Source organism: Siniperca chuatsi, linkage group LG3 (genome assembly GCF_020085105.1).
Source record: "Siniperca chuatsi isolate FFG_IHB_CAS linkage group LG3, ASM2008510v1, whole genome shotgun sequence".
NCBI lineage: Eukaryota > Metazoa > Chordata > Actinopteri > Centrarchiformes > Sinipercidae > Siniperca > Siniperca chuatsi.
Genome location: NC_058044.1, coordinates 33,454,195 through 33,469,378, shown reverse-complemented (window position 1 = coordinate 33,469,378; position 15,184 = coordinate 33,454,195). Strand labels below are relative to the sequence as shown.

Here is a 15,184-nt window from a genome sequence, read left to right as displayed (position 1 = left end):
ATTTCATTTATTTATTTAATGCAAAAATCTTACAATATGCAGGTAGCATCTGTATCTACTCCCCAAATTTCATAGAGACTTCTTGAAAATCTCTTTTAAACTCCATGACATTCAAGAAACTCCACAGTGATATCAATCTGCAGTTTTTCTCCTTTACATTTCTCTTAAATTGTTATTTTTAAAGGGTCTTTAAGGCAGAAACATCTCCAACAGAATCCTACATGGCAAGTGAGTGGTTTCCTCAAGTCCAGCAGGAATAAGGTAAAATTGCCATGGTAATGTTGTTACTAGCAACTGTTATTTCTATTGGTGTTTTATATTGAGTGGTCATTAAAATGTCTGGAAAACTGCAGATGAAGAAGCCAAACTGAACTGAAGAGGAGAAATGTGTGCTTTTAGATGAATCTGCCAAAAGAAAACAGATATTCTAAAATAAATATGATCCAGAAGTATCATCCTGTCTGAAGCAAACAATGCGGTGGCAGGAAATAACAGGTTGTTATTTTCTTGTCAAGGATATTTGTGCAACAGAATTTTTTTCTTTTTTTGTCTTAAGAATAAAAACTCAAGGACATGAGTTTAGTTAAATTTATGCCTTACATTTTTGTCGTTAATTTTTGAATTAATAATTAGCATTGCTCTTAGTTTTCTCAGAGCAAGGGTCACTATTGTCACATACTATGTTCACCATATATCTTCATTTTAGCACCCAAATGTGAAGCTGTGTGTGTGTGTGTGTGTGTGTGTGTGTGTGTGTGTGTGTGTGTGTGTGTGTGTGTGTGTGAGAGTGAGAGAGAGAGAGAGATTGACATCAACGCCTGCTCAATCCAGTGACCAATTTTGTCGGGTGTCCCTTGACATAACAGGTGCATCCACATGAATCTGTGAGCGTGTGTGTCTGAGCAAGTGTCTGTGATTGTCCAAGGGTACAAGATGTGTTTTTGAGAGAGTGTGTGTGTGTGTGTCAATGAAGGGAGCACCACCTCTAAATGAGGACATTTACACTCTCCTGTCACATCTCACCCCATTCTCTCCTCCTTTCATCTCCTAGGTACCCAATAAATGCTCATAACACACCTTTTTACTTTCTCTATTTACAGTTTTATGTTCTGTCACTCACAATATCAGCTGTAGCTACAAATAGAACTTTCAATACAACGTGCAGATGAAACTGAATAAAATCTGTCAGTGTTTCACATTTTAGCCAAAAAAGACATTTATTTGATATTTTCTTCTGAGGTACTGTCTATCAGTTTAGGTATATAATTTACATAAAACATCTAGGCTGTAGTGATCAATCCCTTTTCCCTGGAAAGATGTGGTAAACACATTTTGTATTTATTGTCTTTAGAATAACAGCAAGTAATTTTTAATGTATTTCACTTTCCAAATATCTGTATTTTTCTCTATGCTCACTAGAAAGCATCACCCTATCATGTTAATGGATTTGTGGTATGTGGAGTGGGGAGTATTGTATCTGTGTAATAGACTGGAAGTAAGACATTAACTGATGTCCTTCCATCACCACATAGTTGATAATATTATAGTTAGTTGATAATATTTCATAGAATGTTGTATATCATATGCAGAAGATACAAGTCAAATTGGACAGAAGATAGATACTGATTCCGTATATATCTGTAATCTTTTATCTTTTGTTCTGTCTCATTATGGAAACATTGTGGTACATCTAAAGTAAGCAACAATTTGACAATGTGCTTGCAGCACCTCTTCTGAGCATGGTTATTCACAGCATGGCACAGGTACTCAGCCTCATGAAGAGCCGCCATTAGTTACCATGGTGATCTAGTTGGCGACAGAGTGAGCTACCATTCTCAGACCAAAAAGGATTGGGTTAAACCTATCCTCAGCTAACTAACTCAGTAATGCTTTTTTCACAGTGATTGACTGACACAGGTTTGAATTTTTAGGCCAAATTGCTGATGGAACTTGACTGAGAAGAGGCATGATATGTGAATAAAAAGTAGATGATTTTGAAAGCACTCTGGAACTGACCTATCACTGGTCAGTGAGCAGCAATAGACCATCATCTGTCTGGCTGTCACCTTGAAAAAGACGATTCAAAGCTGACATGAACTTCATGCTTATGAAAATGCTCTGCTACCAAGGGTATTTAAAATTCCTGTGGTCTAAATTAGATTAGATCTCTGCTAATTTCTACATTGTATGGTCTTTATGAACGTGGTCAGGAAGGGTTCTAGGGTCAGTGGAAATCCGGGGCTTAGCCCTGAAATCTTTGAATGAGTCTGGGGTCATGCTTTGATCGATACATATCGCAATATCAATAAGTGCTATAGAAAATTATTACTACTTTTTAAAATTATTATTATTATTATTATTGTTTCAAACACAGTTAACTGTCAAAAAAATGATTTTACCTCCTTTAACATATTATGAAACAAATTAAAGCATAGCCATATTTTAAACAATGTATAAGACTCATCCCTCAACTCATCCCTGCCTGATAATCTAATTAATAACCTAATTAAACAGTTATTATCAGTTATTTGGGATCTGGGGGAGGGAGCTAGACAGGCAGTCAGCAGGTTGGACTTGAGAACTGTGGCTGGCGGTGACTTCAATACTACAAGGTAGGACAAGGCAGCATCTGTTACATCGATCAACTTTGAGACATTTTAATGTCCAGGACTTGCTCTCTAACATAGTGTTTATATTTTATAATCAGTCTGCACGTTCATGTAGACACTTACACACACAAGCTTTTACAACTTAATTCTGAGTAAATGTACATGTCCCACGTTGTGTTCACTTTACTTGCTTCATTTCGGCAGTGTTGGGAGCGTGCCAAACGCACTTTTGATCATTGTGAATACATTACCATAAATTATAGGTGGGTGCGTTAGAGGCTGTGATAATCATGGCCAATCAATCCTGTAGAGAGTTTTCCTGAAAGAAAAGTATTGTTGTCTTTTACATGCAGAGCTTCAAACATGTATACAGCAGTTCAAATATACTGCCAAGTGCAAATGATGACTCTTTTTAGTTGAATTCACTTTTCTGGACATGTTGAAAATCTGATGGTCGCCAAGTTTTCTGTGCGTAATAGTGCAGGATTTTATCACTTATATCACCATAGTTCCTTAATAAAATGTTTTTTCCCCTTTTAAATTAATTTAAAAGTTTAATTCAGTTAGATTTGATTGTTTCACTTACAATTAATAATCAATAAATAAATAATTGCTCACAATCTGGGAACGAAATTGTTGCCTCTTTAATCTTCATATTGCGACATAAATGTGATTGTGGTAAAGATCCACAAATAAATTGGGATTTTAAAAATAACACTGCACTGCTATAAAACTGAACCCGACCGTTCTCTATCACATCATTTTGCATCATGTTGGCGCACGGCAAGTCACTAAGATACCAAATTTACTCAGGCGAGGAAATAACCTCAGTGCACCGTAGCAGACGCCAAAATAGAGCCCCAAGATTCCGTTTCAACAAAATAAAAAAACATTGGATTTACAGGATATAATCCACCAGTGCCAGGAGTAGAAATCTGTGTAAATTCAGCATAAATGTGCTATTTCTTAGTTGGATTTGAAATATTTTGAGTGTAGAAATATGCTATTTTCTGCACCATTATTTTGCCTTGGCCAGTTATATTAAGCAGCTCCTCTAAACTTTTAGCTGAGGTGAAGGCAGGCAGTCATGTTAGGATATTTAAGTAAAAAACCATATACTGTATATGTTTATCCTTCAAATTTACCATATTTTTCATACTTGAACCACAATAGAATATGCATCCACAAGCACTTGAATATAAACTGATAAACTGTTAAAATAATTTTTATCAGAGATTATTTAAAAAGGTATGATGATATTTCCACAGCGAAGGAAGCCTCCAGCAGAGGATGTTTGATTTGCCATGCAGGGAGCGCCTCCAGGTCACACATTTATTTTTCAGCTCAGCCCTGCGAGCTTCTCACCCCATCTCTTGAAGGCCTTGCAAGTTGTTTCATTTCCAAGTCTGTTTGAATGTGTGCATTTGTGTGTATGTGTGTGTGTGTGTGTGTGTGTGTGTGTGTGTGTGTGTGTGAGAGAGAGAGAGAGAGAGAGAGAGAGAGAGAGATGTACTATTTCTTACACACACTTTCATACATACAACACTCACATAGGGTCTGTCTTTTCAGTGCGGGTGGGCTCAGCTTTGAAAGATATTGCTCTGAACTCTGTGTGTACACGTGTGTGTCTATTGGCCACACAGCCCAAATGTTGGGAGTTACAAAGGCAGCCATTTCTCCATTTATCAATCTGTCACTCTCATTTTCTCTCTCTGTGAAAGACATTATTGAGAGTGAGACAAAAAGGAAGAAGGAGTGAAAGAGGGAGTGGGCAACAAATTGTCTGGTGAACAGAGGGACAAGGTTAAAGTTGCACCCATAAATTGTGTACGTGTGTGTGTATGTGTGAACAGCTTGGGGGCAAAAGGCCTTTATACAGTTGCTAACGTGATGTTACAACTCTGCTGGAGAGAACAGTGATTTTCCGAATATCAGAGAACTGCGTGGGGTATTTGTGTTCAACAAAGACAGAAAGAGAGAGCTACAAATCGTTTAGTGAATAAGGATTCAAGGCTCAAATGATCCAATAAACCCCGTGTCACAGTTGAAAAGAAAAATGCACCGACCTCGGGATGATCTCTAGTGCTTTGAAAGGACAACTGCAATTAGAATTCTAAGGGTCTACTAAAAGGTAAAAGGCTTCAACAACGTTTCATTTTGTGTGCATTTGGATTCATAGTCTGCCTAAGAGATCAGAAAATGAGCAATAATTGATACAAGTCTTCAGTGGTTGGTTGAATTTGTTATCTTTGTGTGTGATTTGTTGTGGACAGATTGAAGTAACATGGCCTCTAATGAGTTATATTATGTCTACTAATAACCACACCCCTCAATCTCATGCCCCTCTGATCCCTTTTGCCAGCCATGTTTTAGATGTTGAAATTTTGTACCTTGAAGACACTGAGAGGTCTATCAGTTGCTTGCATTGAAGAACATAGATCAACTTTCATTTGAATCTTTATAGCGAGCAGTAGAGCCACATGGGGTTAGCTTCTGTTTTACATAGATTATTTTGGTAGTTAATGCCTTCTTTGTTACAAGTACAAACAAATTCACAAACAGTATAATTCATTTAATATAATTTTCTTCACATCTTTACATTTCTTTACACAGTCTTGCAGCAAAGTTAGGCAGTGACAGACAAGGGATAGATTCATAGAATAATTTATTGGTGGATGCATTCTAGCTTAGAGAAACAGATCCAAAGGACAATGATGTCAGCTCAGATCTAATGAATATTAATGAGTGTGGGTTACACACCCTCTCTGTCTGCAACTGCAGAACATAGTTCAGTACACTAATTGGTGGTTACTGTGTCATGTCATGTTACACTCTTACTTAACATTTGGTAGTCATTTGACTTAACAAAAAAAACGATTTGTGACATCTCTGGTAAAAGATCTTTCTGAATGCACTTTTCCAGACCTTTAAAGTAATAAAACAACTGTTTCACATATTCTTCTACTGGAATCCTTCATAGTACAAAAACATTTGGGGTGTCAGTCCATTTCACTTTCTCACACAGTCAAGTTCAAATCAATGCCCCTTCCTTTAAATCTTTTATCCAGCTAAGGTCTCTTATGAATAAATAATAGGGTAACCAGTACTTCCATTTCCTTTAAATATTATATATAATTTATATATAATTTGGGGAATGACACCTCAGGGCTTGAAGGAGCAGTGTGTAGGATTTAGTGGCATCTAGCAGTGAAATTGCAGATTGCAACCATTTGAATACTGCTTGCCTCACCCTCTCATTCCAAGCATGTAGGAGGAACTACGGTGGCCACGAAACTCACAAAAAACGCGAAAGGCCCTATCTCTAGCCATTGTTTGGTTTATCCGTTCTAGGCTGCTATAGAAACATGGTGACCTCCGTGGAAGGGGACCAGCTCCCTCTATAGATAAAAAGGGCTTACTCTAAGGTAATGAAAACACAACTATTCTTATTTTCAGGGGATTATACACTCACATTTTGTTTATACAAAACATACTTATAAATAAAAAACTGCAATGAGATAACTTCTGTTATGAATTGGCACTATATAAATAAATTGAACTGAATATCCCTCTACAGTAATGTATTTGAACAAATCTGAAATAATTTTATTTACCTTTAAAATTAGAATAAACCAATATGCACTTTTTCATGACATGACTAAGTAGAGTTTCATGCAACAAAATGATTTTTGTCTGAATGGAGAAGACTGGTCAGGATTGGCCTTATTGCTTATCTTATCTCATTATTAAAACTTAACAGCATTCACTATACAATTTATTGACAGAACTAACACCCACATAAAATGAGTCAATCAAGCCAAAAAAAATTGACAGCAACAGAGACAAATTTAAAACAAGGGATAGCATGCTTTCATGTTATGTATTTTTTTAAAAATAATGTTAAAATCTATTACATTTTTGTTTGACTGGCTATGGATGTTTTCAGAATCAGAATCAGAAATACTTTATTGATCCCCGAAGGGAAACTCTTTGTTACAGCAGCTCGCCTTCACGTCAGTGCACACAGGAGAAAGTACTAGCAAAAACTTTAATACAATACACTATAAAAACAGGTCAGAAAATAAATTAAGTACCAGGTGGGTATAAGTATAAAATAAAATATGTGTGAAGTACCAAGTGGGTTTACCGGTTGATGATGATAATACAGTATAATAATACAATGTAATAATATAAGTAATAAGTAGTGGTGAATGTACTGTCGAGTTAAGTGTAGCTTATTGAGATTATTAAGATATTGCACAGCAGTAATGGAGGTATGAATAATATCAATATCAATAAATAGGAAAAACTAAAATAGGAAAAACTAAATATTGCACAGAGGTAATACACAGAATATTGCACAAATGTTCAAGTATGGCAGAGATGTAATGATCAATGTCCAGTTTAATGACCTAGGGTCATACAGACTAATACTTAGAGGGAGGAGTATAAGAGTTTGATGGCCACAGGCAGGAATGACTTCCTGTGGTGCTCTGTGGTGCATTTTGGTGGGATGAGTCTTCTGCTGAAGGCACTCCTTTGCTTAACCAGCACGTCATGGAGTGGGTGGGAGACACTGTCCAAGATGGCATGTAGTTTGGCCAGCATCCTCCTCTCTGACACCACCGCCAGAGAGTCCAGCTCCACCCCCACAATGTCACTGGCCTTACGGATCAGTTTGTTGACTCTGTTGGTATCCGCTACCCTTAACCTGCTGCCCCAGCATGCAACAGCATACAGGATAGCACCGGCCACCACAGACTCATAAAACATCTTCAGCATTGTCCGGCAGATGTTGAAGGACCTCAGCCTCCTCAGAAAATAGAGGCGGCTCTGGCCCTTCCTGTAAACAGCTTGAGTGTTCTTAGCCCAGTCCAGTTTATTGTCGATGTTTACACCCAGGTACTTGTACTCCTCTACAATGTCCACACTGACCCCCTGGATGGAAACCGGGGTCACTGGTGCCTTTGCCCTTCGTAGGTCTCCAACCAGCTCCTTAGACTTTGTCGCATTGAGCTGCAGATGGTTCTGCTCACACCATGAGACAAAGTTACCCACCACAGCCCTGTACTCAGTTTCATCACTACCGCTGATACAACCCACCACAGCAGAGTCATCAGAAAACTTCTGAAGGTGGCAGGACTCTGTGTGGTAACTGAAGTCTGTGGCGTAGATGGTGAAGAGGAAGGGAGAGAGGACAGTCCCCTGAGGGGTCCCCGTGTTGCTGACCACGCTGTCCGACACACAGTGCTGCAGACGCACATGCTGTGGTCTGCCAGTCAGGTCGTCAACAATCCAGGACACAAGGGGGGCATCAACCTGCATCGCTGCCAGCTTCTCACCCAGCAGTGTTGGCCAGATGGTGTTAAAAGCACTGGAGAAGTCAAAAAACATGATCCTCACCGAGCTTGCTGGCTTGTCCAGGTGGGTGTAGATGCAGTTCAGCAGGAAGATGATGGTGTCCTCAACTCTCAGCCGGGGCTGGAAGGCGAACTGAAGGGGGTCTAAGAGGGGTCTGACCATGGGCCCCAGCTGTTCCAGCACTAGTCTCTCCAGGGTCTTCATTATGTGGGAGGTCAGTGCCACCGGTCTGTAGTCCTTGGAGCCACTGCGACGCAGCATCTTAAGCACAGGAACGAGGCAAGATGTCTTCCACAGAACAGGGACCCTTTGAAGACTCAGGCTCAGGTTGAAGACATGTTGAAGGACTCCACATAGCTGGGGGGCACAGGCTTTTAGCACCCCGGGACTAACTCCATCGGGGCCTGCAGCCTTGTTTGAGTGGAGTTTCATCAGCTGTCCTCTCACCTGGTCAGCAGTCAGGCACACAGCAGAGGTTACAGGTGGGGGGAGGAGTCATCAGTGTGAAGAGGGCTGTTAGCCTGATGGGGAGCGGAGAGCAGAGTACTCAGAGGAGCTTGAGGGCCGACAGCAGCTGAGTTAGAGGGGGGATGAGCAGGAGCCGGTGTGTCGAATCTGTTAAAGAACAGATTAAGTTCGTTGGCCCTGTCCAAGCTGCCTTCAACTCCTCTGCTGCCAGTCGGTCTGAAGCCAGTGATGCTCTTCATGCCGCTCCAGACCTCTCTCATGTTGTTCTGCTGGAGTTTCCGCTCCAGCTTCCTCCTGTACTTTTCCTTGGCCTCCATGATTTTCACCTTTAGGTCGGCCTGGATTGCCCTCACCTCCTCCCTATTACCATCAGTAAAGGCCCTGCTCTTGGCATTCAGGATGTCCTTGATGTCCTTTGTTACCCACGGTTTGTTATTTGGATAACAATGGAGCTGTATGCGTCCTTAATGTTGGCATACAGCAGGTCCAGTGTCCTCTCCTCTCTAGTAGGACAACTCACATACTGGTTGAAATTAGTCAGTGTTGTTGAAACACTGACATGGTTGAAGTCACCCGAGATTAATATGAGTGCACTCGGGTGTTAAGTCTGGAGTTGTGCTATGGCGGTGTGAATGCCGTTGCATGCCGATGCCGGGTTAGCAGAGGGGGGGATGTAAACAGCCACAACAATGGCATGTGAAAATTCACGTGGCATATAATATGGCCAGAGTCCCACAGCTAACAGTTCAATTTCCGGGCTACAAATACTCAGTTTGATAGTAACGTGACCAGGGTTACACCATCTGTTGATAACTAGAACAGCAAGCCCGCTGCCTTTCCGCTTACCGCTCCCGGTGTGATCCCTGTCGGCCCGTACAGTCTGAAAGCCGTCGATGGAAACGTTATGATCCAGGATATCCTGGTGTAGCCATGTCTCTGAGAAGCACATCAAACTACACTCACGGAACTCCGTCTGACTCCGGGCAAACGCCGTTAGCTCGTCCATTTTATTCGCCAGCGATCCCACATTGCCCATTACGAGAAAAGGCAGACACGGCTTAAATATCTTGTTCTTAAGTCTCTTTTGTTTGCACCCCTCTCTCTTCCCTCGCCTCTTCGTTCCACCTCTGCATCCTCGGTGTGTCCTCCTCCAGATCTCAGTGGGGACATCAGTTGTCCTGGGCACCATGCCGCTCGGCTTCAGCGCGATCAGCTGTTCCCTAGTGTAAACAATGCGGCCAAACAGCTGATCTGCAGCAGTGCCCCGACCGAGTAGCAGGAGAAGAAGTTCCACGGCGGAAAAATGTACCAAAACACTTTCTACCCTCATTTTCGTAAAGAGTGTAGTTTAAATTATACTTACACACAAGTTACTCAAGTTTGGAAGAAAAAGGAAAGTTAAAAGTTGGAAAAAGTAAGATGACGAGATGGAGCTACGGCAACAGGCAGCATGCGGGCTGGCGCACTAAGTGTTTTTTGACAGTATATTGCAGACTGTAGTAACAACTCTTTGTTTCCAGTTTGGGTAAAAGTACCTGTACGTTGCTAAACCTTAATTTGTTTGAGATTAGACATAAAATTAACTTTCATCTTTGTCTAGTTAGGGTGGAGGGTAATTCAAGATGTAGAGGTTAAGTATGCCGCTTGAGGACACTTGTGTTGGTGTTGCAGAAACGTAAAATTAAAGTCCTCACATTAAGGAAAGCCCCACTAACATCACTCCATCACGACTGTCCCCATATACAGTAATGCTGACACTGGTGACTACAGCTACAACTATGGCTCTTCAGTGTCAAGTTAAGGCCTAGTGTAGAACTTAATGAATAAAAATGGCATATACAGATGAAAAGTAAGATAAAGTCAGTTTACCTTGTTTCCAGAGGCACATTGCTACCCAGCACCCAGCTGTCTTGCAGCGGGACGCTCTCAGGGGGCGTGGTCTGCAGCTCGGCGGGTGATTGGCCAGCCACAGGGGCCGGGCTTCCAGTGGGAGGGGTTAGCTGCCGCGTCGAATTCAGGGATTGTCCAGCGTGGTGAGTGGAGCCCAGGGATTGGTTTAGAGCTGTTATCGAGGGCTGCTGGCGGTGAGGGGGAGGTACCGGAGGCAGGGTGGAGCCGTGGTGATTGGATGGTTGCTCTGTCAACAACAGAGGAAAAACATGGTTGGTGGGATGCTTGTCTTTGTAATATATTTACTACACTTCAACTTGTCAAATTCTCATAGATTGACAAAACTGGTTGATTTTACAACTTTGACTTTATTTTGGCTTTCATATTGTATTACCAATGGACTGGCTGAACGAAATTGATAATAGGAAAAAGCAAGGGCTCATTTATGTATTAACAGAAGTTTAGGAGAAAAGAGATTTAGGGATGTTTTGAGGTTTCATTGGATTTTAATAAACAAAAATCTTGGCTTTCATTTTGTACAGAATACACTTATCCTGTTCAGGGTTGCGGGGGGAAAGAATATTGTAAAAAGAAAATGATTTAATTTTGAAACACAAACAGGAACAGATTCTTCACTTGCCAGCTAAGTTCGTATCCAAGCCAGCCTCTCACGTTGCAAGGTTTGCAGTAAAAAAAAAGCAGTTTGTGGGGTTTGGAAGAGTTGTATTTTGGAGTTTTTTGGTTGGAGTTTTGTTGTAGAGCTGTCATTGGTAACTAAGCTGTTTTAGCATTTGTTTCAATTTGCAGGGGGAGGTTGGGTTTTGTCCTTAAGGTCCTGGGGAAACTTATCTCTCTCCCCACTGCTACTTAGTGTCCCCTCATTTCATGAATAGACATCTGCATATAACAGGAAAAATTCCATTGTATTCCTCTTCAGATCACATTTCATCAACCAATCAAATACAGTGTCTCATCTGTAAAAAAACATACTTGTCCGCACCTCAACCAGAGAGAGAGATAAATGTGTGATAGACTATCACAGCCTTCTACTGTTCATCAAACTAAATATGAAGTCCTGCAGTAATAGGCAGAAATCTAACAATGGTGCCTGTAGCAGTTCAACCTGTTGAGACGATACCTTTATTAAAGTCAGAAAACCCCTTTAAATATATCAGCCCTGAGGCTACAGATGGACATATTGAAGACGTTGAGGAAGATAAATGGCAGAACTTTACACTTTATAAAGGTAGTGGCGATAAAATTCAATGCAAAATTAAAAAATGTTTGGACATTCACAGTGTACGTGTCATATTTTCTATGTGTGTGTCCTAAGGCAATTTATGGCTCAAAATGTGAAATGATTATGTTATGTTTGAGTGGTTGTTCTAAAAGTGAATAAATGTCTATTAACTGACTGCAAACTGTTGCTGTTTTTCTCTAAATTCCAGGTAAATTTGAATTAACAATGGCAAAGTTCACACATGTCATCACCTAGTCCTTTCCTTTCCTATATTCCAGTGAAGCCCTGAGACGCCATTCCCCAGAGCAAACAACCACTAGCAGGGTCACGTGTTTAATATCATGTATTTCTTATCACTGTCAATGTCAAATGAGATTTAAATCAAATGTAACATGGTGATGAAGAAATTCAATGAAAATCATGTAATTAATCTATCTGCTGACAAACACTCTTTGAATATTGCTGTCCTTGAAACTGCAACCAGGTTCAAATGTTTTGTTCATTTTAAACATCATCTAAGACAAATGTAAAAAGAAAAGCTTGTAGCTGTCAAATTCAGCATTCACTGACATGAATGTTAACCACTATGGAAATTTCACTGCAGTGTATGGGCCAGTCAAGGCTGGTGAGAACTGTAACTCAACACTATGCTCAGCTCAGCCAGGCTGAATACTGATCAGAATCAGCTTTACTGGCCAGGTATGTGTACAAATACAAGGAGTTTGAGTCAGTTTTTTCTTTGCTCTAAATGTATGTACTTACACAGAAATAGACATAACAGCTAAGAACAAGGAACAAACAAATAAAGGTAAAATAATAGACATGACTATTAAGCACAAGTATGTGAAAAAATAGGTGTATACACAAACCTATTTTTTTTGTCATTGATTGGCCTTCACAAAACCCAGCTTTGTTTTTGTAAAAATATTTGCTTAAAGTTGACCTGGCTTTAACTTTTTCCTGCTGTTTTTTCCCAGTGCTTTTGGCTCCCTTTCTGTCCTCAGGGTGCTCTGAAGGAAATGAATGGCAATGCTGGTATTTGATTTGCATAAAGAGCATCATGTCTCCATTTCCCAGCCCTGCTGTTATTCATTCTCCACTGCCCTCACTGGAGAAAATAGAAAGCAAAGAGAGCAGGAGCACATATCCCTTCTTTGTTTTTTTTTTGGTTGTGGAGGAAGTGCTTACTGTTTTGCTGGCTTAGTAAGTGCTCCACTTATGCAAACCTTCAAGGCTAAATGCTGAATGCCACACACACACACACACACACACACACACACACACACACACACACACACACACACACACACACACACACACACACACACACACACAAAAGTCGGGATTTCTGGATGAATGTTCGGGCATCAATAACAAATGTAAATCACCTAAACACCTTTTATTTGCTCAGATGCTGAAAAGCAACACACACATAGTTCAGAGGACATTACATTGACTTACAATAATTTCCTGGAGATTATGCCTAACCCTAACCCTTATCTAAATCTAACCTTAAACCAAGTCTTAAGCCTAAAATTTAATCATTTATGTTATGGGGACTTGCCTTTTGTCCCCAAAAGGAAGGTGAGTTCCCATAATGTAAATGTGTTAACAGATTTATGTCCCCACAACATGAGTAATACACACATACTCTCTCTCTACTGTTTGCCTAATAAAAAACCTCAAGGCGGGGAGATTTATCACTCTAGCTGATAGACAAAAAGCTGTCTTAGTGCAGCTTGCTCTGTTTGGACCAATTCTATTAACCTGATAAATACTTCCTTTAGGCAATATTGTTAGGAAACACTCCATAAACTTTCATTATTATGTGGATGATACCCAATTATATCTATCGACCAAGCCAGATGAAACCAATCAGTTTGCTAAACTTCAAGCGTGCCTTAAGGACATAAAAACCTGGATGACCTGCAATTTTCAAAAGTTATTGTACGTGGCCCTAAACACCTCAGAAACTCATTATCTAAAGTTATAGTTACACTATATGGCATTACCCTGGCCTCCAACACCACTGTAAGGCACCTCAGAGTTATCTTTGATCAGGATATGTCCTTTAACTCCCACATAAAACAAGAACTGCCTTTTTTCACCTATGTAACATTGCAAAAATCAGGCACATCCTATCTCAAAATGATGCAGAAAAACTAGTCCATGCATTTGTTACTTCTAGGTTGGATTATTACAATTCATTATTATCACGCTGTCCAAATAAGTCGGGCAAAGAGCTCCCTTGTGCCTTTTTTCCCAGAAGGCCATATTTTTTTGCTACTTGAACTTATTTTTAGAGGCCTTTACTAAACTCTGAAATAATGTATAATTATTATGTTATATTGTCAAATAAACACTCAATTTGCGGCACAAAGATTTGTTTTATTTGAAAAAATAAAAAGTGAGAACAGCAACAAGAACAACAACAAAAAAAATGAGCATTCAAGGGCACTTTTGGCCCAAACGCTGTTAATTTCTGACTTGGCCTCTGTCTTGCCGCTGCCACACTTTATCTTTTCCCCTGTCTGCTGTAGAGAAAATAGACAAATTGTTGAGAATTATTACATTTTGACGGAACATTTCTATTTTAACCAGCGCAGCTTTTTTAGCTTTTTCAGTACTGATTTAGCGGCCCGCGAGTCGAGTCAGTGAGTGAGGTACACACACAGGGAGAGTAGAGACGTGTCAGAGAAATAAAATCACATGATCTAGAAAGAGAAAAGTAGACAGCAAAAACAGAGCTTTTAATCAAGTATGGACAGACTCTTACATTCTCAATCTTCCCACAGGCAGTTCAAAACCAGTATGTCTCATATGTTCCATGATCGTGGCAATTATTAAAAGCAGCAATGTGAAGCGCTACTGCGAGACAATGCACAGAGTATCTTTTGAGCAGGTAAACAAGGGGAAGGATTTTGGTCATTTTGCTAACAAGGGGGATGGCATTCCCCCTCAAACTGCCTACTGCTTAAGACTGTCCAGTTGATCCATAATGCTGCGGCACGTTTACTGACAAGAACTAGGAATAGAACTGGTTCCCTGTAAAATCCAGAATAGAAAAATCCTTCTCCTCACCTACAAAGCTCTTAATGGTCAGGCACCATCATATCTTAAAGAGCTCATAGTTCCCAATTACCCCACTAGAACACTGAGCTCCCAGAATGCAGGGTTACGTCTGGTTCGTAGAGTAGAATGGGAGCCAGAGCTTTCAGTTATCAAGCTCCTCTCCTGTGGAATCAGATCCTAGTTTGGGTTCGGAAGGCAGCCACCATCTCCACATTTAAGAGTAGGCTTAAGACTTTCCTCTTTGATAAAGCTTATAGTTATGGCTTACTGTATGCTTGCTCTCTCTCTCTCAATTCAATTCAAAGGCTTTATTGGCATGAAAGTTTTGAAAAACAATTTTGCCAAAGCATCCAAGTACAAATTGATCAAATATTTGGACAATACACAAACCAGTAATAAAAAAATATAAAAAAAACAGCAATATTGAAAAAACACATACAAAAAAATAGTAATATTAGAAAAAATACACAAAAACTGTAATATTAGCAAGAAGTCAACAAAGTTAAAATACAGTATATAACATCAAAACTATATATGCAACCAA

At 40.0% G+C, this 15,184-nt stretch overlaps 1 protein-coding gene across 12 annotated transcripts in view; it reads right to left on the bottom strand.

Moving 5' to 3' along the window:
* Positions 1-15,184, bottom strand: part of LOC122870684 (teneurin-3) — a 422,149-nt gene that overhangs the window by 167,678 nt on the left and 239,287 nt on the right. For all 12 annotated transcript variants that reach the window (XM_044185050.1, XM_044185062.1, XM_044185096.1 and 9 more), the window contains one exon: positions 10,308-10,575. In XM_044185050.1, coding sequence (XP_044040985.1) covers positions 10,308-10,575 — 268 coding nt within the window. The remainder of the gene's footprint in view (positions 1-10,307; positions 10,576-15,184) is intronic.